Consider the following 25,752-nt stretch of genomic DNA (forward strand, 5'->3'; position numbering starts at 1 on the left):
TTGACAGGAAAATGCCTTTTATTTCAAACGTTGATTTAACTGTGATTCAAACAAAAACCTTTGTCACAAGCAGCTACATTAACGGGCTTCAGACCCTAGATAATGTACCCGAGGAACCCCGGGTTTCACAATCAAATTCTTAAATAAATATTGCAAGTAAGCCCACCGATAACAGATCAGAAGAACCTCTGCGCCCGCAACCGCTCTTGGACCTCCCGCAGTGCGTCGTCGTCCTCGCGCTGGTAGCGCTTGGCTTTCTCGATCATGGCCCGGATGTCCGCGTCGCTCAGGTGGGCCTCCTTCTGCGAAATCTGCACCTTCTGGGAGCGCCCAGTGGTGGGCTCCACGCAGGTCACCGTCAGCAGGCCGTCCACGTTGATCGCGAAGGTGATGTCAACACTAACCTCGCCGGCCGGCTTGCTGGGGACGTCAACCCAGAACTCCTTGTTGAGGCAGTAGTTGTCCTTTGAGAGCGGGCGTTCTCCTTGAAACACCTACGAGACACAAGGGCAAGTATGATTGTTGGAAGCAAACGAAGGTGGACTCACAGATTCCTACTGGGCTTTTTCTTCACGATACGAAAAAAAGCTCGGAGCGTCTGAGGAGAAGTATCTAAGTCAATTTCTGACGCGCGAGAAAAATGGAAACGAGTCGACCTTTACATGCAGTTTATGTCAGCAACACGCCCCTTTACCATGACGACCTTTATGCTCATTTCAGTAATTTGGGAAACTTGGAGTGTCTAATGTCGCAAGGATGAGAGCCATTGGGACTGTTGTGGCGCAGCAAGAACAATTAAGATCTTTGTCGCGGCACAAAGCATTATACTAGCCAGGGGAAGGCCTTTGACCTCCATACTGAGCCGGCTTAGGTGTAAATGTAGCTGTGGACTAAAAAGTTTGGACTACAGAGTTTAGTCTGACTACGGAGTTCAGTCTGACCAAAGAGTTTGGTCTGACTACAGAGTTTAGTCCGAAGGGCTTGCCCTCCAGATGTCTTTGAACTATGGGGCTCGCTTATTAAAGCTCGGCCAAAATGGCTGAGACTATGAATACACTGATATTCCAAACGCGATGAGTATAGCACGTATGGTGCGATGCAGCTGAGATATCGCACCATACGTGCGATGCGATAGCCATATCGCACATTACGTGCGATGCATCCCGAAAGTGCCCTATGCTAATGCAAAGGACTGAGGAGGCATTTCTCTACAGGGTGCTTCACCTCGCTCAGAAAAGATACGAGGCGTCGAATTTTCAGACTCTCTACACAAATCTTGCTAGAAGACATATTTTACCAATCGAAAATTGTTTTGGAAATCACATACTCAGTAAACACAAGTTTTTCGTTCACCAGCGAGGGGCGTGCAGCAAAGAAGTGCGCTCCAAGTAATACTTGCTTGGCACACAACTGAGTTTGCAGAGTACATATGCAGTTGATTTCGTTCCTTAGCTAATGAACTTCTTTAACAATTGAAAACTCACCTTGGAGCCACACTGCTCCTGATAGTCGACGGTTGTACTGTACGACTGCGTTTTCTTGAAAGGCAGGGGGCTGTTCTTGGGGATTAGGACGCTGAACACTCCTCCCAGAGTGTTGATGCCCAGCGACAGGGGAGTCACGTCCTTGAGCTTGACAAGCCTGTTGGCCTGCGTGTCGCCCATGAGGACCGCGGCCCGCACCGCCGCTCCGCTCGCCACCGCCTCGTCCGGGTTGACGGAGTGGCGCAGCTCCTTGCCGCCGAAGAAGGCCGCCAGCAAGGCGCGCACCTTGGGGATGCGCGTCGAGCCGCCCACCAGCACCACCTCGTCGATGGCGCCGCGCTGCAGCTGCGAGAGGAATTTCACAGAGAATTCAAACATTGTGAGTGTAGCGTCAATTGGTGCAGAGCGTTTGAAGACGTCTCCATCACACCAATTATTGATGAAATGCTTTTCCATTGCATTCTCAGTGCATTGCATGATAAGTGCTATATTCATAGCGTTTCGATTGGGATCTCATTATCGCGATGAAGGAATGAGGAGGGTGCACTCGAAAAACGTTGCAAAAAGTGTCTTTGAATTGCACAGAAACTTAATTTTTTGGAAATTTCCTCGCAGACTGCTACGAAATAAGGATCATTTGTAATCCGTACAAGTTGATGGCAAATTTAGAGCGAAATTTCTGTTCAAGTATGCCTAGAACTTCCCCATTAACAGGTGCCCTCCCTATATGTTGATCGAGAGTGGTGATGCCATGGAACGCCTGAAATTCTTAGGCAGATAGCAATATATTTGCGCCCCATCATTTAGTTGACGAATTATGAAAGGTCCGAAGCAAAGAATAAATTGATACTGAGATGGCAAGAAATTTAAACAAAGCTGCAGATTGCTTTGTTCCTAGAATATGTTTGTAAGGTGCAAGCAAATTTGTTTGTAGCTTCCACCTATTTTTGTTTGAAGAATTTTAAACGTAACCTTAGGAGGAAATTTATTGGCATTACAAAGAAAATTTCTTTGCAGTGCAAAGAACTTTTTTTTCTTTTTAGTTTTGCAAAGATTGCAAAGAGTATTCTTTGCAAGAGTTTTAAACTGTGGGCATTAGGGTTGCGTACAACCTACAACTGTTCCTATCCAATAGGTAAAGAAAAACCCAGTACTGTGGCCAAGTAAAGGAATTATTTTGGGCAACTTTACCTTTGATTCCGTAAGAACCTGCTCGGTGAGGGTGATGGTTCTCGTGAACAAGTCTGCACAGAGGTCCTGGAAAAGGGCCCGCGTGATGCGGGTGTTGTAAAGCCAGTCGTGGCGCGTCAGAGGGGCGTTGAGAGTGACCTCCGCTATCGACGACAGTTTGCGTTTGGCCAACTCGCACGCCCTGCGCAGTTCTCGGATGGACTGCTTGTCTTTTGTGGCCAGTAGGTCTAGACCCCTCTTTTTCTTGATGTCCTGGAAGTTTAAGTTCGGGATAATTACACTGCAAATCCAAGTGTAGGACAGGTCGACACATTAAGGCGTAGACCAGTTTGTCCTACGCTTGCAAGTGTCGACCAGTTGTGTCCGACGCTCTGAAGTGTCGACCACTTTGTGTCTGACGCCTGCATGTGTAGGACACTGTTTGTCCTACGACAAATTACGCTGAGTTTCCTGTTGTGGCCCCACACTTCAGCCGTCGGACATGCTGAGGTCGACACTTGCAAGCGTAGGACAAACTGGTCGACGCCTTAAAGTGTCGACCTGTCCTACACTTGGATTTGCAAGGTAGCTTCATTTCCTGAAGATTCAATTGAAAGAACACTCCAGAATCATAGACAGTGATCGACAGAGCCTGACACAAGAATGTAACTTGAAGATAAAAGTCTCGCACCCTACGTTACTCGCACGCTTCTTACCGATATACACCGTCAGACAGTTACTGACTTTTTGTTACTAATTTCTACTAAATTCTACTAGATTGTCAGTATACTACAGGGTGAAACAAAGGCATAATAAAAACTATGCCCTTGAGGGCATAAGCATCCTTTTACGCCCTTTAAGGGCCTGAATCGTTTAATGCCCAAGGTTGGGAAAGGCGTGAATGGTATAGGACTTTCAATCAAAGTTTTGATGCCCTTTCAAAGGCATTAACGATTTATGCCGTTCCAGGCGCACAGTTTTAATGCCTTTGTTTCACCATTGTATTGAACAGTTCATGAGTAGCTTGATCTTTTGAAAAACTGGTTATATTTACAAAAATTACTTCCCATGAGTACTGAGCAAAAAGTCAGTAACGTGCTGCGAGTGTGGCGTGCAACTTGTCAAGAAATACCACAGCACATGATAACCGAGCAAAGTCTATCGTGACATTAGACAAACCTGCAGGCAGTGGTTCAGCAGCCTTGCGTCGAAGTCCTGGCCGCCGAGGTGCGTGTCCCCGCCCGACGCCACGACTCTGAACTCGCTGCCCTGGATGACCATGACCGACACGTCGAACGTGCCGCCGCCCAGGTCGTAGATGAACACCGTCTTCTTGGTGGACGATCCGTTGTCCAGGCCGTACGCGATGGCGGCCGCCGTGGGCTCGTTGATCATGCCCACCACCTCCAGGCCGGCGATGGCGCCTGCACGACGAAGGAGGCAGATTACGCACTAAATTCTTGAGGACTTTCCTTAATGTATAATGATGAATTTATATACATAATTTTGCATGCATGATTAGGCATCAAAAAGTCCACATTGGTGTGTAGAACAGCCGTTCACAGTGCAGTGAACATTGCATTATCCTTCGGAATTGTTTTAAAATTTTATCGAAAATTTCAAGGATTTGTCATTGAAGTTTCAATGGACAGACATCGTTTTACCCTGAGATAGTGACAGAAAACACTCACAAGCAAAGAAAATTCCTCATCAGCTGTCACTTTCTTGAAGTATTTTTTCGGCAATCGTAGGAATCCGGAATCGTGAGTTTACCAAAGTAAGGAATAGGCAACCCCTCCCTCATTTTCACATGCACTGCTTCCAACTTGCGAAGGATTTCGGCTACTTTGTACTTTGAGGAGGAATTGAAGCAAAATCCTTTCAGATACGAGGCCTATCGAAAAGGTTCACCAGCGAGGAACATGTCAATCGTTCTGGTGTCAGCTCACCGGCTGCCTTGGTGGCCTGGCGCTGGCGCTCGTTGAAGTAGGCCGGCACGGTGATGACTGCCTTCGTCACCGTCTGGCCCAGGGCGTCCTCCGCGGTCTTCTTGAGGTTCTTCAGCACCATGGCCGAGATCTGCAACAGACCATCACCATGAATCAGTAGAGGCAGAATTTTGGATGCACTCTCAGAACCTTGCGAAGAACGTGTTCGCATTACAAAAACCATTGCCCTTGCAGCTTGCATAGAGTTTGGCTTGTACACAGAAAAAAACGCCCTTTGCAGAGGGGAAACAAAATCTAATTTAAATGTTGGGTACAAAATTAAGCCGAGTCATTAAGACAGAAGAAAGAGCCAAGGAATGTTCTCGGAAAGAAGGAAAGTCAACGAACCGAGCAACAAACCGCAACGCTGAGACTAAAAAAAATCAAGATTGGATCTTGGATCAATCTTGGAACACAAGCTGGTTTTAATTCGACGACTTCTTTCATGCTCACCTCTTCGGGAGCGAAAGTCTCCCTCTTCTTGGCGCTCACGTTCACCTCGATCCTCGGGGTGCCGTTCACCTCGATTACATCGAAAGGCCAAAGCTTCTTGTCCTTATGGATGTGCTCGTCACTCCACGGACGACCAATGAGCCGCTTGGCGTCTGGTTGACAAAGAGAAGATTCAATCGACTCGTTTTACCTGGTCGTTTTCGTTTGAAAAAATCTGGGAACAATTTCCCCAAAGTTAGGTTTCCGTCACGCGCGTTCCAACGAGTACGTGCTGCGAGTTTGCACAGAGCGACAGAAGAGAAGGTACACTTCACTGGAAAAATATATATTCGGAATTTCCACAGGAACCTTTGCTTGAACCTTTGGGAAAAAATTGCCGCAGGGACTTCTGTGAGCTTACGACAATTCTTTATAGGTCACGAATACGTTCGGTAATTTACGAAGATTCATTGCAAATTCACGAAGGACGTCCTCTGGATATTTCCGAAGGGCTCTTTGCCAGCATTTTCCCAAAGGTATCTTTGTGAGTTGCCAACTTTTTTTGGTACAGTGTATGAGAAGACGGCAAGGTGACGTGACCCTTAAATCCTTACCGAACACCCTGTTGGTCGCAGGAGCTTCCACTTCCTCCGCGGCCTGGCCGACGTAGCTCTCGCCCTGGAAGAAGGCCACCACGCTGGGCGTGATGCGGCTGCCATCGTCGTTGGCCAGCACCTCCACCTTGCCCTTGCGGCACACCGCCACCACGGAGAACGTGGTGCCCAGGTCGATGCCCACCGCCGCTCCTACTCCTGCAAGCCAACGGAAAGACCTCACGCTATCAAGTGCACATCCTTGGAGTGGACAGATTTGGATGGGACTCAATGTAAAGCCAAAGTTCGGACGACCCCGACGGGTAAAATCGGAAGAATCTCGGGGTGTTTTCTTTTTCATACGGGTCGCGAGAATACAATTCCCCCCCCCCCAAAAAAAAAAACAAAAAAAACATCGTACGCATTGAGAATCCCTCCATAAGGCTTCACCCGATATTTATGAGGAGGATCCGATAATTCACCGATTCACCGAACCGTGTGTGACTAGAAAATTTGATTCATGCGATACAAGCTAAATGAAAGGGAAAAAAAATCAGCCCATTTTCGTCACACTCTAAATGTCTTACGAAGAAATTTCCCATATTAAGAAGGAAATGGCGCAAGCATAATACGAAGGTGGTTTTTCTTCGTATTACGAGGGTTTTTCTTTGTATCTTACAATGAAAAAGCTAAAAAGATCCTTATTACGAAGGAATATTGCTTCGTATTAATGCTTGCGCCGAATTCACTGTAACATATGAATAACATAGGTCAAATTGTATTGTAAGACATTTAGAGTGCACTTCAGGACACATTGTGGTCAGGGAAAGCTGCCCGCCATTTTCATTGGGGTGGGGGGTTAAGTGAAATTTGTAATGTCTTCATGTTTTTATCATAGTCACCCTGACATTAACATGGGCATCACCATGAGATTCTCCATGCCTTTTTACCCCTATACCATCTTTCGTTGCGTTGCGTGTCTGATGGCACTCTTTTAATTCACGCAAACTTTTTGGATTTGGCCGACATTTGGATTTTAATCCTTGCGCGCAGGATTTCAAATAGAAATGGTGTCCCAAAAATCTGACTAAGTTGCCACTTCTTTTTATGATCAACATGAAGAAGTCAAGGGAGCCGGATTTCAAAAACATGTTTTCTTGCGGTTTTAATCTTGAAAACTAGAATCATGACTGGTTTTATGCCGCTTTTGGACATTCTTTGACCTATAACTAAAGGTTGAATTTTTTTTTGGAAAAACAACTTTTCTCTGTCTTTTAGCTATAAAGGGACACTGATCACACAAAGTTCGCCGAGATATCCTGTGCGCAAGGGCAAGGCCCAAAAAAAGTGACTGAGAAAAGCAGGTTTTAAAGTTAAAGGGCCTAACCTAATCTCACAGTAATTGTACTAATTAAAAGATCCCTATGCCGATTTGACGGTGCTGTGCTGTGGGACGAAATATGGTCAGGTGTGGGCCCAAAGAGTCAAAAAAGAGCAAAAACTGAAATTCGATTCCCCCCCCCCAACCTCCAAATGCTTACAACAACTGCTTTACAGTGGAGTGGAGGTTTCTGAGAAGATCCTAATCGGGAATGCTCTGAACGAGTCAGGAAGCGCAGGGAATACCCGCCCAGCTGTCCCTGTATTCCCCGCGCCTCTTGGCCTTGGCCACTTCGGCACAGAAACACGCCAGGCAGTTGAACCGCAATTCTGTTGGTTTCCTTGCCAATCTAGTGCCCCTCCGTTTTAGATGCCAAAATAAAGCCTTCTGGACCCGGATTATGCCCTCACAAACTGCTGAAATTCGGCACTTCAGCGGCTTGGCTCTGTCAGAGGGTATTTCGAGGCCAGCGGCCAGCAGGCAAAATTTATGCATTCAAACCGGAGTGCCACTGCAAGGTAAACTTACCGATGAAATTGCGGTGTAAAAAATGCAGTCAGGGGCCGTCCATCAAATACGTTACGCAGTTTTTTCCGACCCGCACGGACAACGTAACGTTACGCAAAATTTCTTAGCTAAACGTGATTTTGTAACCTCAGTTTTTTTTGTTTATTTCATAATTTACCCTCAATGACATGTTTTGCGTCACATTACGTTGTCCCTGGCACCCCCAGCTCATCGCCCGTACCACAGCGTAACAAGGACCAGATTTCCCTTTACCCAAGTGCGTAACGTTCTTTTAGGGACGTCCCTCTATTCAACGCGGATACAACATCACACACAAACTGCACCAAAATTTTGAGCAATGAAAGCGAACCCCGATGCGTGATCGCTTCAAAGTGGAAGAGGGAACAAGACAAGTTTGACTCCGGGCTTGCTCTAGGCGAAACATGAACTCAGCAGAGGCCTGCTGAGTGAATAGCAGGAGGAACATAAACCCGGAAAAGCTGCCACAAGTCGCTGATTTACTAACGGTGTGGGTCCATTTCCGATTCAAAGACGAAAGAAGCTGAAGTCAATGGCGAAATATGATTGGAACTTGGCAAAACCCTTGGAAAGGCCGAGTTCTGGTACTGTTTCCGGTCTATGTTCTTCTTGTCGTTCTTCACTTCCGGCTCTGCTAGAAATGTATAATTCGGGATGCTACGTCTCTGTAGCCTACGACCGGACCCCCGCTTGCAGTCTGCCAGTACACTTGCAGCATCTACGAAACGAAAACGGAACTCACCTTGTGGCATGGCTCCTGAGAAGACTGCCGGTCGAAGCGGCTCACTGCTAGACGAGGTCCACGTTGGGATGAACGGCCGCGCTCTGAGAAGAGCTGTCAATGAGACGAACAGTGGCACGCCACACGCCGGGAGGAACTCGACGTACGCGAGACGCAACACTCACGCACACTGCTGAATTACGACTGACTGGACTGAACTGACGACTGACTGGTGACGCTTGCTTCGCGCTTCCTTCGGTTGCCGCTCGGCTCTCGACCCGACTGACTCGGCGTTCGAGCCGAGCCGTTGGGGGAGACGGGAGGGGGGCGAGGGATAGTGCCGCGCCAGCTGCTCTGAGAAAGTCGCGCCTTGTTTTTGTTGAGCTTTATCGGGCGCACACTGCAACCGAAACTTTTCCGCGATACCGGAGTACGGGCGCAACGTGTATGATGGTCACTTCATTCGATTGAGGTGTGCTCCCGGGCCTGCGGGGAGGGGAGGGGGGTTTGCACACCCCTCTACCAGATTTTGGGGGTGAGGCCCCCCCCCCACTTCTGGCACCCTTGTTGCTTTTGTTAGAGGCCTGTGCTCCATTGAAATTTTCTTTGCTTTCTTGCACGATTTTGTGCATACCTGGAACTCGAATATTGTGCGTAAAAATGCATAAGGGAGGGAGGGGGGGGGACAAAAATATTAAGAGAAGATTGCACGGTAGAAACGGTTCCTGGTTTTCCCAGGAACTCCATGGAAATCGCCCAGACCTTCACCATAGGCTTCCTGGGAAAACCAGGTTCCGTTTTTACCGTGTGGTGGGTTCTCTACCGTGAAGGGGCAACACCCAATATGGTTCACACTTCTTAAGGTGGGAAATACCCATTGAAGCCCCCTTTTTTAAAGTGCCTAGTTTTCATTGAAAACTCCCTCCTACCTTAAGGAGTTTAATTTTGTCTTGTAGTAATGTGTTCCTTATAGATTCCAAATTCAGCCAGACATTTAACCCAAGTACCCTATGAGTGTAGAAAACTTCGGCCAAAAAACAACGCTGCCAACCTTCGGTGCGCACGTTTTCTCGGAAAGTAATTGCACTGAGAATGAAAGAGTCACCACCATCGCCCTTTCATTGGGTAACGCACGCACCGTTGCCCAAATTTGGGTGACGAGCCCGCGGTGACCAAATTTTGGGCAGTCATAAAATCGCCGCCCAAATTTGGGTAACGCCGTCGGCGACGCCGTAAGGTCCCCGATGACGCACAGTGCGGCCGATCCCGAAAAAGACGGACATATTTCAAAAAAACTGTTCCTAGCAAACGTAGGCCGACGAGCTTTCGCTCAGATACGTTTGCGGGGTCTCTGTTTCTATTCAGAGGGTCGGTACGAGCCTGCTTTGTGCCTACACTCGCAGGGGACGACACGACGCCACCATGCGGTGGGGCTACGAAGCTGTCCCGTGATCGGGGTGTTGTTGATGGTATTTGTGACCATGGCTGTGACAAAAGTCAGGCTTGTTCACTAAGTTATTTATTTGAAATATGACGAAGTATGTTATCGCCGGTCTTGACAATACCACATTTACAAAAAATACTGTTGCCTCGATCGAATAATTGCTTGACAATTCGTAAGTTAAGTAGGGTTATTTTCGTCTGCTCGGGGCCCGCTGCCAAACTTCACACACAATCATTTTGTTCTTACGTTTTCACAAATTAGCAAAATAAACAACTCAAATGTGACTAGAGAATGGCTAAATTATTGTCAGAAAAAAGGCGAAAAAAATTCTGCAGCTCGAAACGTCTCAATTTCTTTCAAACATCTCAATTCTTAGTGTGTCTTAATGTTTAGTAGGTTGGCTACAGAGCTTCTTAGCCCCGCCGCATGGTGGCGCCACGGGTACCCCAACTTACACTCATTAGGCCGACCCCCTGAATTTCTTGCCTTAATTTTGATACAGCAGGGGCGGAACCAGAAATATAAAAGGGGGTAAATTTTAAAAGTATTTCAAACAGACTGAAATTTTGCACCGAAGGGTTTTAAGGGTCTCTAAATCCATTTCAAAACTTAATTTTGCTATAACAGGGGCGGATCAGGGAGTTAAAAGGGGGGAAAGTTCTATTTTACTTGATATGTCCAAAAAATTGCCAAAAACGGATTTAGATACCCTTAAAACTCCCCAATACAAAATTTTAAACAATTTGGTCAAATTTCAAAATTTACCCCCTTTTTGTTCCTGGTTCCGCCCCTGTTTTGTCAAAAATGCGGTCACGGACGGATTCACCGACCTTCCAAACTTGAGGAGACTCAATTTGACTGTCCCTGCTGTGATTGTTGTATCGATACCGACCCGTTCACTAAGGTGGAAATATGGCGACAAGTGCAGAAATCAAGGAACATACTTGCTCAGCACAACTGCGGCTGGGGCGTGCTGGGACCAATCTTTGTTGGAATCGATCAAGGAAGTATCAAGCTTTAATTTGATGTGCGCCAAACGACGGGAATCCCCGGGAATCATTTTATATCTCAATCGAAACTATGTGAATTTGAAGACGCGCGGGCTCCTAAGAAAAAGTTAATTTAGAATACTTATTTTGCAAATATTGGTAAAGTTCCTTATTGCTCGTGAAAGACGAGGGATCGAGCTGTACCTGGGGCATTTGCGCAGCCTGCTTCGGTGGCTCAAGGAACTTGATAAAAGCTTTGGAAACATGTATAGGTTATGTTGCCCCTTTCGTTGGCGCCAAAACACGTATCTTTGAAGGGCTACAGAAGACGTTCTCGGGTGTGCAAAAATATGAGTAAACTGTTTTTAGACCTAAGAATCATCCTAGTTTCGAATCCCACTGTAGAAACAATTGCAGCTTGAAATTGAAAAAGTCATTTATGTCCGCGTTTTTCGGGATCGGCCGCACTGTGTGACGCTCTTCCGGGGCCACCACGATGACCCAATGTGGCGTTGAGGCCTCATGTCATCGTGGTGGCCCCGGAAGGACGCCATCGGGAACCTCACGGCGTCGCCGACGGCGTTACCCAAATTTGGGCGACCAAACGCCTGTTACCCAATTTTGGGTGATGAATTTTTCGTCACCAAAATTTGGGCAACGAAGTTGCATCACCCATTAAAAGGGTGATGGTGGTGACCAATTCATTCTCAGTGTGATCTCCAGGTCCAGGTATTCTGTACAGGATACTTGACACATATATCTAGTTCACACCGTCGCCCTTTTTTGAAAGTGAGTTCCAGTTTTTTGTAAATAAGGCTGAAAAGTGAAAAAGTGAAAATAGAGAGTCAATACTTCGCTATTTGTGATAGATCTTACACTCACAATGTTTCAACCGTGCTGAGACTACGGTGATCCATTTTAAGTGTTTTCATAGAAAAATGGTCTTGGCAGGAAAAATTTGGTTTTTGCCAGTTCTAATCTATGTCGCAGAATCAAAGTAGTAAGCATAACTAACAGCGACCTTGAATGCAGTTTTTAAACTGCCTGTACTCTGAATTACTCTACAACAGCTCACATCGGAATGTGCTCACTTAACTCCTTAGAATAAATTTTGCACATCGTGCTTTTCGTGAACACGTTCGTGCGAAAAAGTTTGCAGGTTTGAAATTGAGTGAGATTGAATAAAAATTTCAAGAATTCTTAGTGTTTTATTCGGTTAAAGAATTGGGTTGTACGGGGGTTTCCTAACGCCCGGAAAAGATCATCAGGATGCTAAGTTCACGTAGAATCAGAACCGACTGAATTGATAGAACACTGATAAAAATTTTGTCGTAACTTAGCGACACCTTTATCGCTAACTTTTTAGCGACAAGATTTGCTGTGGAAGAACTAAAGGATAATTTCACAACAACTAACTTGTAATAACACATGAACAGTCCACCTTCCAAAACAAGTCGTTGACCAACAACAAATGTTGTTATTCAACGACAAGTATTGTGAGTCGAAAAAGATTTTGTAATGTCTGCGACAAGTATTCATGGAGTACTTTTGTCGCTTAATTTATTTTGCATGGTTCTTTTTTTAAGAGTAATGATTTCTCTATGTCTTAAAAGAACAAAACAGATGATTATTCACAATATACTTTAATTGAGCAGATAATTGCAAAAGATGATGTTTCCACACAAATTGTATCGTTAAGGGTGATAACAGGAATTTTGTTCTTCAACGACAAATTGTCGCTTACTTGATTCAACGACATTTGTTTTGCTTTGGTTCATGATGAAATTCTATGTGTTGGAACGACTAAATTTTCACTCATCTGATTGTTTCTGTACAACCATTTTTTAACAGTGAAGAGTGAAATTCTTCCCAGTAACTTATACACATTACACTGTAAAAAATTATTGTGAATTTACGAATTTTATTTTTACAAATTCCTTGTAAAGTAACAATAACATTTCGTTATTTTATGAAATTTATTTGTAAAGGCCGTTTTATGGATTATTCATCACTGTAATCTTCTTAATTTTATGAAATTTGTTTGTGAACACTGCTTTATGAAATGGTATGGGCTATATACATCTCAAAGGTGACGATGATACTACAGCAAGGTCACAGAAATATGAAATGTTTCCTAAAATTACAACAAATCCATGGGTAATTTCGTTGCACAAATCGCTTGTAAAATTACGAAATAGGGTGATGCCTTCGTCATTTTACAAGATGTTTCATAGAACTACAAGATGTTTCATAGAACAAAACAAGAAGTAAAGAAAGCTAAAAACACAAAAAGCTGTATAATATCAATCAATTGATATTAAGATGAAAGGACTCGTTCTTTACTATTATGCAAATGAAAAGTGGATTGTAAATGATCTACATCACCTCGCTTATCCTGCCCCCTGTTCAATGTGTTGAGAGACGCTCTGCCGCTCTACATTTTGTTTTGAATTCCGCGCCCCCGCTTCGGCACCCCCGGAGCTGGCGCGCGGAGCGGCTTTCCGAAGTCCAGCCGAAGCTCATTCAACACGATCTTTAACCTGATATTTCTCCGAATTTATCATTGTGCGTGATAAAAAACATTCCAGGTTTTATATTAACTGAATATAGGAGTACATGTTCGTAATGGTTACTTTAAGGGTACCATTATTGGTGAAAAGATATAAGAGGTTGAAATGAGGTTAGTTTCGACACCGGCCCCGAAATCTCGTTTATTACATGTTCGTTTTCTCAAAATTTTCCATTGAAAGTCGAAAAACAATCCGTTTACGATTTACTGACGGACTTCTGCACTTTAAAATGATACCATTGTCTTTTCTGTACATGTTGTAAGTTCTGAGATGAATGATATCCTCTGAAAAAAAATTTTTGAGCACAATACTCGTTCTCTTTACTCTACCACTTTTCATTTGTTTGTGTGTAAAGAACGAGTAAAAACACGCTGAAACAAGTTTATCTCCATTTAATCAGCGTGACAAGGTTGAACAAAAGCGGTCCACGTAAATTGGAACGTGGAAAAAGTTTGTGATTTTACAAACTACTGCGTGAAGAATAATTCATAAATCGTTAAAAAACAAAAAAACGTTGTAAATTTACAAATAATTCGTGCAACGAAATTACCCATAAATTGTTTGTAAATTTACGAACAAATTTTTTACAGTGTACGATGTAAGAGTATGTCTCTTTGAAGTGTCAGCTGTGTCTCAATTTATGAATGAATACATTTATGACTGAATCCCGTTAATTCCAAAGTGTGGGTGGTGGGTGTGTCGGTGGGTGTGTCGTGTCGCCGACTCCTCACCCACCGCGCAATCTTAGCGACAATAAAGCTTCGAGATCGAAGCAGCCGGAAGCAGCATTCCCCACGGAAATGCATTTTGAGCAATCGGGTTCTGCCAACTTTGGGGTGGAGTGCGAGAGGAGGGAAGTCTGGTAAGCAACAAGTACCTTGCCCTTGAAAACACAATTTTAATCCAATACATTGATTCGAACGATAAAAACTGTCGTAACCAGCCAGTATAATGTGTTTGTAAAACCTTAAAAAAATGTACCCGAGGAACAACGGGTTTTACAATCTAATTCTTCATAAATAATGCAAGCATGAGCGTTGAAGACAGATCAGAAGAATCTCTGCGCCCGCAACCGCTCTTGCACCTCCCGCAGTGCGTCGTTGTCCTCGCGCTGGAAGCGCTTGGCCTTCTCGATCATGGCCTGGATGTCCGCGTCGCTCAGCTGGGCCTCCTTCTGCGTAATCTGCACCTTCTGGGAGCGCCCAGTGGTGGGCTCCACGCTGGTCACCGTCAGCAGGCCGTCCACGTCGATCGCGAAGGTGATGTCCACTCCTGCCTGGCCTTCCGGTTTGATGGGCACAGCAACCGTGACCTTCTTATTTAGACTGTGGTTGTCCTTCACCAACGGGCGTTCGCCTTGAAACACCTGAGCGAGAAAGGCATGATTAGAATCGTTACCAAACTGATGAATTTTGCCCAAGGATACTGGAGGCTTAGCTTCTGGTCATTTACAACCTCTGTCTCCTTACAATACATTTACAAATGCAAACCGAGAAATGCTCCAGCTCCAGTGAGTGTGTCCTTGGCCGGGTATGCAATCTTAAGCATATCTTAAGCATTGGTAAGTGCGTACTTGCGACGCAAGTATGATGGAGCAGTTACGGTACCTACTGACATGAGGATTGGACTAAGCCACCAGCCGAAGCAGTTCTATTCAACATCTTTGAGGGTAAATTGTACTCGCACACTGATGAAACTAAGGTATGAAAACTGTGCCCTTATAGGATGTAAACTATTTACGCCTCTGGAGGCAGGAAGTGAGTTGATTTCATCTAAATGCCCTTTTATTTGACTGGTAAAACTAATGCGTAACTCTACGCTTGAGTCAAGCGTAAAGTTATACGCTTGAAAACGTTCTGCTTGAAATGATGCATACATTTGTAATCCCTCCATACATTTACGTAGGAGGTATCTTGACGGATGAGCCTGTTAAGCTTGATTTCAGGTGTAAACTGACAACACTAGAAAACCGAGGGTAATACTACTACTATCAATGAAAGGAATTAAACGACTCACGCCCTTGAAGGGCGTGGGAGACTGTAAATGCCCCAGGGTGCCCCCCCAGAGTTCTATATAGTGAAAATAGCCTATATAATGGCGAAATTGTCTTGTGGTGGTGCAGTTGACGTTATGACATACATTCGAGAATTCACTGTATCTTATAAATATTCGGACGAATTTCGTTTGTATTAGGGACAAAACCTTCACCACAGTATAGTAATGGTGCAGCTTTTAAGAGTGCCCTAAAGGGCGTCGTTTCAATGCCTTTGAGCCGCCAGTGCACGATATCAAGACTCATGACCCACCTCACTGGTAATTGACGACTGATTGTCTTCAATAGTGAAGTAATACTTCGTATTCTTGCAAGGCAACGGGCTGTTCTTGGGGATGATGACGCTGAACCTTCCTCCAACTATGTCAACACCCAGCGACAGGGGAGTCACGTCCTTGAGCTTGACAAGCTTGTTGGCCTGCGTGTCGCCGGTGAGGACCGCGGCCCGCACCGCCGCGCCGCTCGCCACCGCCTCGTCCGGGTTGACGGAGTGGCGCAGCTCCTTGCCGCCGAAGAAGGCCGCCAGCAAGGCGCGCACCTTGGGGATGCGCGTCGAGCCGCCCACCAGCACCACCTCGTCGATGGCGCCGCGCTGCAGCTGCAACAGGAGGTTGGACAGGAATGAGGCCAAGGAACACACACTACAGTTAGTACAATTTCATTAGAGAAGTTATATTTTTTAACAGCAGATTTCTGCTGAGAACTTGTCGCACAATTTACATACGAAAGACTTAACATATTCATCATTCATTTCAACGCAAACTACGTAACGAATGTATACGAAGGGTTCATCGGAACAAAAACTAACGATTCACGCATGGACTTTGTCCAGAGACATTTGGTGCGCAGCCAGCCAGAAATACTTAACTTGTTAATTGATGCTCGAGAGGCAATGCACAAAGATTTCGCAAGAAAAGGGGGGGGGGGTCTTCGTTGACACAGAGAGTGAGTCATAATCTCGGCTAATATTTTGGGGGAGAAATGCTAAATTGGTCAAATTTTGGTGAGAAAACCTTTATCAACCATATTTGAGTAACGTCAGTTTCCTTGCTCTTATTGAGGTGATAAAACCATTTGGTCAAAAGCTGATGCATCTATCATCGCCCAATTTGGAGTGAACCCCTCCTCAACCAAATTTCAGTGATGAAGTTATCATCACCTAGGCCAGAAAAACTATTCTTCACGTGTCCCTGATCACAACTCATCCATTCTCATTGAATCCGCTTCTCCAACGCTCAGAACTGAGAATGAAAGAGTCATGATCATGACGAAGATTTTGGGCGAGGAATTCTTTATCACCCAAATATGGGTGCGGAAGGTTTCCTCGACCAACTTTGGGCGAGGAAACAATCCTTGCCCAAATTAGGGTAAGGAAGAATACCTCGCCCATGACTTTTATTTTCTCAGAGAGCGCACCAAAACCAACTCTACCTTGGAATCCGCCAACACCTGCTCGGTGAGGATGATGGTCTTTTGAAACAAGTCTGCACAGAGGTCCTGGAAGAAGGCCCGCGTGATGCGAGTGTTGTAGCCCCAGTCGTGGCGCGTCAGGAAGGCGGTGACGGAGGCCTCCGACAACGACGACAGCTTGCGCTTGGCGAACTCACACGCCTTGCGCAGTTCCCGGATGGACTGCTTGTCGTTCTGCAGGTCCAGGCCCCTCTTCGCTTTGATGTCCTGCAAATTCAAATTTAGGTCCGGTCAGCACAGAAGACTAAAAATACACTCACAGACTCGAACTGGTTTTTTCCTCCATTCGTGTGCACACACACACACTCTGCAAGGAATCGCTCCGTAATACGACGAAAATTGAAACATAGTAACATCTACGAAGAAATGCTTCGTATTGCGAAAGAAAATCCTTAGTCATAGTACAAAGCATCTCTTCATTAAAACGGAGCAATACTACAACGCCTTCGTTTTCTTCATTGTTTTGAGAACTTGAGCTATGAATATCTACTGAACTATTTGGCCAAAAATTTTCAAACTTCGGCTGAAATAGTTTCAAGTTATATCCTATCAATTTAAAACAGAAAAGTTTTGGAATGACCCCTTTGCAAGGATTGGAACAGTCCCGAATCATGTGGGCACCAAAATAACGAAACCCGAGGGCTAAACCCCAAATAACAAATGACAAACCTGCAGGCAGTGGTTCAGCAGCCTTGCGTCGAAGTCCTGGCCGCCGAGGTGCGTGTCCCCGCCCGACGCCACGACTCTGAACTCGCTGCCCTGGATGACCATGACCGACACGTCGAACGTGCCGCCGCCCAGGTCGTAGATGAACACCGTCTTCTTGGCGGACGATCCGTTGTCCAGGCCGTACGCGATGGCGGCCGCCGTGGGCTCGTTGATCATGCCCACCACCTCCAGGCCGGCGATGGCGCCTGCACGACGAAGGAGGCAGATTAGAGCCCGACAGTGTGCAGCGAACATAACATTCACTGGCACTGTTAAGTTGACACGAACTGAGTTAGACATGCACTGCTTAATCCTTGCGGTAAGGATGTGAGGGATTCACTGTGACTATAAATCTCAGGAATTAGAGAAGTTACTCCCGGCAAAAACTTTGCCGAAGACACCTCCTCCGTAATCACGAAGATTCTTACTCAGCAACACTGAGAATGAATTGGTCACCACCATCACCCTTTAAATGGGTGATACAACTTCGTTGCCCAAATTTTGGTGACGAAAAATTCATCACCCGAAATTGGGTAACAGGCGTTTGGTCGCCCAAATTTGGGTAACGCCGTCGGCGACGCTGTGAGGTTCCCGATGGCGTCCTTTCCGGGGCCACCACGATGACCGGAGGCCTAAACGCCCCCTTGGGTCATCGTGGTGGCCCCGGAAGAGCGTCATCGGGGACCTTACGGCGTCGCCGACGGCGTTACCCAAATTTGGGCGACGATTTTATGACTGCCCAAAATTTGGTCACCGCGGGCTCGTCACCCAAATTTGGGCAACGGTGCGTGCGTTACCCAATGAAAGGGTGATGGTGGTGTCTCTTTCATTCTCAGTGAAATCAGAGTTTGAGACTGTCTCACCTTGTCTGTCCCTCGCTTGCAAGTGTGGTACATCGGTATCTCACTTGAGCGAGAGACAAGCATGTACCTCACACTTGTAAGCGTGAGACATGATGGTTCGCACCAAATAATGTGAGACTGTCTCACATATGGATTAGCAGTGAGGTAATTTACGGAGATTCTCGTAAATTTGCAATACACTAAATATCATGGGACTTTTTTTGTCCCACGATTTATGCAATTTTAAGGGGAGGTTCTGGTGAAAATCTTGCCATTTTCCAAATGGATCCCAAAGTCATAATTTGTTTGGAATAAAAAATTTTTCATTGAGGAGACTAAAATTTGACTTTTGAAGGCACATGCCAGGCTGTAAACCCAGTCGAAGAGTCTTTTTGAGCCTATTTTGGCTGCATCTTAAAAAATCTCCTTGCGCATACTATTTTGTTGTTAAAGGTTGACCGTGACATTTTTCACTTCTTTGATTCATTTTCAGAAGATTCCGGCATGCATAGATCAAAACTTCCATTATATTATTAATTATAAGCTTTTTAAGCTGAAAAGTCCCTAAAATTTGTCTATTTTGTACATTTTTGATCAATTATAGTGAAATGCTTGGTTAGGAAGCTTGCGAATAAAAATACAATTGACATTTTGAAATCTGCATGCTGGCATTTTTAAAAAATTAATCGAAGAAGTGAAAAATGTCTAAGCCAACCTTTCACGACAAAATAGTAAGCGCAAAAGGCTCTGCGACTGGGTTCAGGGCATAGAATGTGCCTCCCCAATGAAAAATTTTAATAAATACTTGATAAGACATCAAATTTTTAACAATTTTTCACAGTGGGACCTATTTAGGAGAAAATAGCATTTTCACCAGAACCTCCCCTTAAGCACATCCGACGCTGATATAATTTTGTTGCCGTCTGGAGACACATTTTGTCCGACGCCTGCTGCAAATTGAACTTTCACCAGACAATTTGTCCCGCCTGGCAGACACAAAATTGCATCACCACCGGATGTGCTTAAAATTGCATCATTCATGGGACAAAAAAAGTCCTATGACATTTAGTGTGAAGGATTCTTCGTAATTCTACAAAAATTCGAATCCTTAAACAGCGCCTATGTTCCGCAAGATGCAAGCAGTGCGGGCCATGTGTGGCCATCGTGCTGATGTGGCTGCTCACCGGCAGCCTTGGTGGCCTGGCGCTGGCGCTCGTTGAAGTAGGCCGGCACGGTGATGACTGCCTTCGTCACCGTCTGCCCCAGGGCGTCCTCGGCCGTCTTCTTGAGGTCCTTCAGCACCATGGCCGAGATCTGCAACCCATCACTATGGATCAGCAGACACTCTTAATCCAGGAACATCATGTTGAAATGAATGTGACAAAACGTCCACGTTCCTTTGAGCATACATGTATCACGTTCGGTTGAACGTGTATCAGCCATATAAATTAGCTTATTCACGTTGAAACGAACGAGACTCAATGCTCAGAAGAACGTGACATTTTGTCGCGTTCGTTTCTACGTGACGTCATGTTCCTGGAATGAGAGTGGAGACACAGGGCGGAAGTTTGAATGCTCTACACGCACTTTCATTCCATGAACGCGTGACATCACGTTGAAACGAATGTTTGGCCCCTTTCGGGCACTAGACAGCCGCCAGGAAGGTAGGCAAATCGCGTCACATTCCCCCTGTAAGGAGTCAAAAAGCATGGCCTGACCTGACCACCCCCCCCTTCAAAATTTCTGCGCACGCCACAAATAATGCCACAAAACACTCAAGTTTATAGCAGTGATTCCGCAGGGAACTTAATGAAGTTCAGAACAATTCAAGGGACTGAAGACTCCACTGAAATCGAAAGAGTGGTGAGAAGAGAGGTATAACAGCCTATAATTTAGCCGCAACCTCATGTATCGCGAGATCAAAGCCACGGCCACACTTTCCGGAGGTAAAAGGGACTGAGCACATAATTCGCTGCACACATGGTATTCACCACGGTTTGTATGAGGCACGATGCTGACCACTGACTTTATGGGGTATTGACCGCATTAGCAGAGTGTAGGGTAACCGCAGTATCGGGCCTGCCGCACATTATCTAGGCTTTGCACCAAACTTTGACGGACCGTGTAGGGACCTCACAATGCACGTTTAAAAAATTAGAACCACAAATGCAAAGAAAAAAAAATTGTGTCCGTACTTGTTAAGACACAATTTTTTTAACAGAGAAAACAAATAATCTGATTTAATCTTGAAGGCTTAGATGCACAAGTGTGGCCGGGTACATATTTAGCCGAGTCATTAAGGAAAGAACTAAGAAATATTCCTGAAATTGGGAATATTCAACAAAGCTGCAACACTGAGACTCAAAAATGAATCTTAGGACGCAAGCTGATAATCCAACGTCTGCTTTCATTCTTACCTCCTCGGGAGCGAAAATCTCCCTCCTCTTGTTGCTCACTTTCACCTGGATCCTCGGGGTTCCGTTCTCCTCCACTACCTCGAAAGGCCAAAGCTTCTTGTCCGCGTGGATGTTCTCGTCACTCCATGGACGACCAATGAGTCTCTTAGCGTCTGGATGGCAAAGAAAAGATGATAAAAGTTTGCTTTACCCTCGTTTTCGTTACCCAATAACGAAAACGACGATTTTCCATTTAAAAGGATTACCATCACGCGCGTTCCTCTGAGAACCTGCATTGGGTTCACTGAGCGACAGAAATGCGACAAGAGAACGTATACTACACTGTGAAAGACAATCTTTGGAGTTTACAAAGGTACCTCCGGGAAAAAATAGCCGAGGAGAGTGGTGGAAGTGGAAAATGACGGCAGTTCTTGAAAATTCGCGAAGATTCTTTGGCAATTCACGAAAATTCTTGGTACATTACGAAGTTGCTTTAAAATCCAAGAGTATTCATCTTACACTCCGAAAACCTTACAAGCTATTTAAGCCTTACGAAAAAAAGCTGCTTGATGCTATTATTACTATTAGTTTTAAACAGCTCTGCAAACTGAAATGTGTACTCAGATGAGTACACATCTTCAGTGCATACTTAGCTGAGTACACATCTTCAGGGCATACTTAGCGGAGTACACATCTTCAGGGCATACTTAGCTGAGTACACATCTTCAGGGCATACTTAGCTGAGTACACATCTTCAGGGCATACTTAGCTGAGTACACATCTTCAGGGCATACTTAGCTGAGTACACATCTTCAGTACATACTTAGCTGAGTATAGATCTTCAGATGCATTACTTAGATGACTACATACCTACAGATTCATACGTTACAGGTGTGAACTCATCTAAGAATGCATCTGTAGGAGTGTACTCATCCAGGTATGCATCTATAGTTAGTGTACTTGCGTACTGAGAACACACTTCAGTTTGTACAGGTGACGTGACCCTTAAATCCTTACCGAACACCCTGTTGGTAGCGGGAGCTGCCACCTCCTCCGCGGCCTGGCCGACGTAGCTCTCGCCCTGGAAGAAGGCCACCACGCTGGGCGTGATGCGGCTGCCATCGTCGTTGGCTAGCACCTCCACCTTGCCCTTGCGGCACACCGCCACCACGGAGAACGTGGTGCCCAAGTCAATGCCCACGGCCGCTCCTACTCCTGAAAGCCAACGGAAACCATGCATTACAGCTCGGGAACAAGCCGCAACCCACAACTCGACGGGCCCTTTTCAAAAGACCTTACAGTGTAGGCGTTCTCCCAAAAGAATCTTGTCTGAAACGCAGGCGAATTTCACTCAGTTTGATCATTCGATACAGCCTCACATCAATATGATGTGTGATTTAATTCACGCAAACCTGAAGATGAAAGATCAAAGAAACCCGTAGAAATATGTTCCGCTTTCTCTCGTATCCGGCCGTCCCAAACGATCAAACATGGCAAAATTCACATGCGTTTTTTAAAAAAAGATTCTTTTGGGGGAAACGCCCGGAGAAGATCTTTTGAATAGGACCCCTCGAACTGTGTGCATCGGACATAACGGTTGGCGCCTCAAAAAACTGGAGCAGGCTGCAATGGCGCCCAGTTTCAGGACACGTAAAATTTGCAGTGGGCAGTGCAGAAAAAAAAACACACACAGAGGAAAGGGTAACGTAACGAAATTGTTTTCACTTGCTTGGCTTCAACTTTTGAACAGCGAGGGTTGTATTGACGACCGACGGTTCGTCGGAAAGCTTTGAACCCACGGAATTTTCGTTACCTGAGGCGATCAAACCACTCCTTGAGTCCTACATCAATTTGTCACAAAATAGTTTCTGTTAGTGTTATTTTGAAACCAAAAATTAGAACACAAGAAGGAGTTTGATCGCTTCGGGTAATAAGGCAACGACAACTCCGTGGGTTTTAGGCTTTCTAACAAACCCTCGGTCTTCAAGATAACCAGCCCTCGCTGTTCAAAAGTTAGAGCAAAAACATAAAATTGAAAATAATTTTGGCTAAGTTATTCTGCCCTGCACACAGCCCAGGGACATACACGGATCACACGCACCGTTACGCATCACGAAAGGGACTCTCTTCTCTCTCTCCCCCCCCCTCCCGCGCTGACTTGTAATAATAACCCGATAATACACCTCCGTGCGACTAGAGAATACTCTCATCCTGTGAAGACATGTCGTAAATGGTTATCTAACAAACTGCCCATAGAGGAGGAGAGAACAGCGCAGGGAATACCCACCCAGCCGTCCCCGTCTGTACCCCGCGTCACTGGGCCGTGGCACTCATTTGGACAAGTATTTCGGCACAGTGACACGCCAGGCACAGTTGCACTTACACTGCATCTCTGTTGGTCTAAAACAAGTGTTAATGTACTTATTTAAGCGTACAAACGTCACTAAACAGTAACTCAGTACAAGTCGGAGAGTGTCACAATCGACTTCCCCTTTACTAAACAAGATGCAACATCATTCGTAGACAGCTTTCAAACATTAAGTTACGAAAGCGCGTGAACGCTTTAAACGTGGAAGAGTCAACAAAGCACTGTCCTCTGGTTGTGACCCGGGGGAAACAGACACTGCTAGCAAAGCCTGGCAGAGTAAAGAACACTCTGAAGCCTTACGAAGTGTAGTGGCTGGAGTAGCAAGTAGCTGGATTAGCTGGAGTAGATGGAGTAGCAAAGTATTTGGAGCATACCTAAGCCTACAAATGAAAAAGTTCTTAATTTAAGAACTATTTTTTCGTACAAGAAAGTGAATTAATATGTACTATGTAGTCTTACAATACTTCGTAAGGTTTTAAGCGTTTTAAGCGTTCACGAAAAGGAAGAACGTTGACCGGACACGCCTGCCAAATCGCTTATTTATCGATGATTAGTGTTTAATTAATTGATCCCAAAAAAATGCAATAAATAATTAAATATGATTGGAACATGCTGCGTAACGACGTGGTACTGTTTCCGGTCTATGTTCTCCTTACTGTACAGTACCTTCTTCTAGGCTCTGCTAGAAGTGTTTATTTACGATCCGCCTCACTGACGGGCCACTCATTGCGTTACGCGGTTTTCGGCACTTTGAGACACGGCCCCACCACGTACCACGTCGTTACGCAGCCCCCCTCGGCACAGCGTAACGTTACGCAAAATTTCTCTTCGAGACGCGAAATTAACCTTAAATTGCTGATTTTTCTTCTGAGTTGTGCCCTCATGGTGACCGTTGCGTTACGCTGGCTCGACCTCGATGTACTGCAGCGTTACGCTGACCAGACGCCCTCCCCCCTGGCGTCACGTAATTAATGGACGTTCCCTACGGCAGACTTTTGTGGAACGGCAATTCTCTCTCTAACACTGAACCCCGCTCGCAGTCAGACAGCACACTTGCAGCACCTAGGAAAAGAAAACGGAACTCACCTTGCGCCATGGCTCCTGAGAAGTCTGCCGGTGGAAGCGGCTCACTGCTAGACGAGGTAAACGCCGGTTGGTCACGCTACGAAGAGGAAGAGATGTCAATGGGACGAACAGTGGCACGGCACACACCGAGAGGGTTCCGACGCACGCTGCTGCAGGGCTCTGCGGACCCTCGCACGAGAGAGGCGTCACTAACTCACACTGCTGACTGATAGACTCAACGCGCTTCGCCTGTGCCGGTGCCGCTGCTGTCGGCTCAGGGTTCGCTCGCTCCGTGCACCGGCGATTCTAGCCGAGCCGGCCCTACTCGAACTGAGGATGAAGAGAGTGGAGGGGAGAGTGGAGGGGGGAGGGGTGGGGTAGTGCCGCTGCCGCGCCAGCTCTTCAGAGAACTGAGTCGCAAGTCGCGCCTCGATTTTGTTGAGCTTATCGAGCGCTCACTGCAACCACAACTTTTCCGCGATACCACAGGTCGATCGGAGGGAAGGGCGCATCGCGCAGCATGCATCAATGTCACTTCCTCCGTCTGAGGCATTGCTTCGTGGTTAGATCGTGATTAAATCCAGTTGCTGCGCTGGCCTTACCGTCACCTACCCTGACTCCAAACCAGAATTGTGACTCCGAGCGGCAGAGGCACGATTCGTGCATACCACGGAGCGGAACCTAACCTAACCTAACCTAACCATTCTGCTCCGTGCTTCAACAGATCAACTGTCCAATCCATCCTAACCCAACGGGGTCCCTTCCCCCTCCCCCGGTGCTTAACGTAACAAATTGCTTCAAAGTAAAATACGCGGAGAAAATGTCTAACGTACGAGGCAACCGCAATTTTACGCATATAAGGAAAGGTGTTTATAGGCCGATTTTGCGTATCGCGCCGAGACACCACCGCGAATCGAGACAAGCGGTGCAGTTTATAGAAAGAAAATTAAGAAATCCTGCGACCAAAGCGATCTAGAAGCCAAAAATTAAAGGATTTGTGATTTTGCTGTAGCTTTCTTTCTAGCAGAAAATGTTACTTTGGTGCCTGAAAAGGGGGGGGGGGAGAAGTGCACGCCCCTCTACCAGGCTTAGGGGATGAGCACCCCCTCCCCCTCAACTTCCGGCATACTTGTTGCTTTCGTCAGAGGCCTGTGCACGGTAACAACGGTACCTGGTTTTCCCAGGAGCCCAATGGCGGAGACACAGGCGATTTCCAGGCGGTTCCTGGGAAAACCAGGAACCGTTTTTACCGAGTGCTCATTAAACGATTGAAATTTCCTTTGCTTTCTTGATATGGGCTATCCTAAGCTCGCGCAAGATTTAAACGCTATTCGTGATAGTACACTCGGGGCATTCCACGTCAAACCATCATGGTCCGAAACGCTTTTGCTCAGATCCGGCTCCCAATTTTTTATCTCATAGCCTACCACTCAAGGACCACTCATATAAATTTTTTGAAAAATATTCAAAACTTTGGCCATGGCGATTTTTTAAAATTTCAAATAAAATTTTTAAACTTTTTTTTAAGTTTT

The 25,752-nt window shown here is 45.8% G+C and overlaps 1 protein-coding gene across 12 annotated transcripts; it reads right to left on the reverse strand.

Annotated features, from left to right (window-relative positions):
• LOC117641868 (heat shock 70 kDa protein 1-like) lies at positions 1 to 24,930 on the reverse strand. Of its 12 annotated transcripts, none has more exons than XM_034379595.1 (9): positions 24,833 to 24,930; positions 24,242 to 24,317; positions 21,805 to 21,996; positions 20,809 to 20,960; positions 19,576 to 19,705; positions 17,511 to 17,755; positions 16,803 to 17,048; positions 15,625 to 15,969; positions 14,193 to 14,684 (listed from the first exon to the last, which is right to left on the reverse strand). In XM_034379595.1, exons 1-9 carry the CDS (start codon positions 24,884 to 24,886, stop codon positions 14,367 to 14,369), a joined length of 1,758 nt encoding a protein of 585 aa, XP_034235486.1. In that variant the 5' UTR covers positions 24,887 to 24,930; the 3' UTR covers positions 14,193 to 14,366. The 12 variants fall into 12 exon arrangements, with proteins under 12 accessions (XP_034235492.1, XP_034235489.1, XP_034235495.1 ...); XM_034379593.1 differs by having other exon boundaries at positions 21,805 to 22,002; XM_034379603.1 differs by having other exon boundaries at positions 21,805 to 22,002; positions 24,823 to 24,841.
• Between the last annotated feature and the right edge of the window lie 822 nt (positions 24,931 to 25,752).

Source organism: Thrips palmi, unplaced genomic scaffold, assembly GCF_012932325.1.
Source record: "Thrips palmi isolate BJ-2018 unplaced genomic scaffold, TpBJ-2018v1 HiC_scaffold_15, whole genome shotgun sequence".
Taxonomy (NCBI): Eukaryota; Metazoa; Arthropoda; class Insecta; order Thysanoptera; family Thripidae; genus Thrips; species Thrips palmi.

Bases quoted from the DNA above. Each gene is read 5' to 3' on its own strand.
- LOC117641868 (XM_034379593.1), bottom strand. From the start codon at position 24,886: ATGCACGAATCGTGCCTCTGCCGCTCGGAGTCACAATTCTGGTTTGGA. The intron at 24,318-24,832 runs GTAGGTGACGGT...TCCTCTTCGTAG, and splicing joins AATTCTGGTTTGGAGTCAGG to CGTGACCAACCGGCGTTTAC. The intron at 15,970-16,802 runs GTAGAGTTGGTT...CTCCTGTTGCAG, and splicing joins AGGTGTTGGCGGATTCCAAG to CTGCAGCGCGGCGCCATCGA.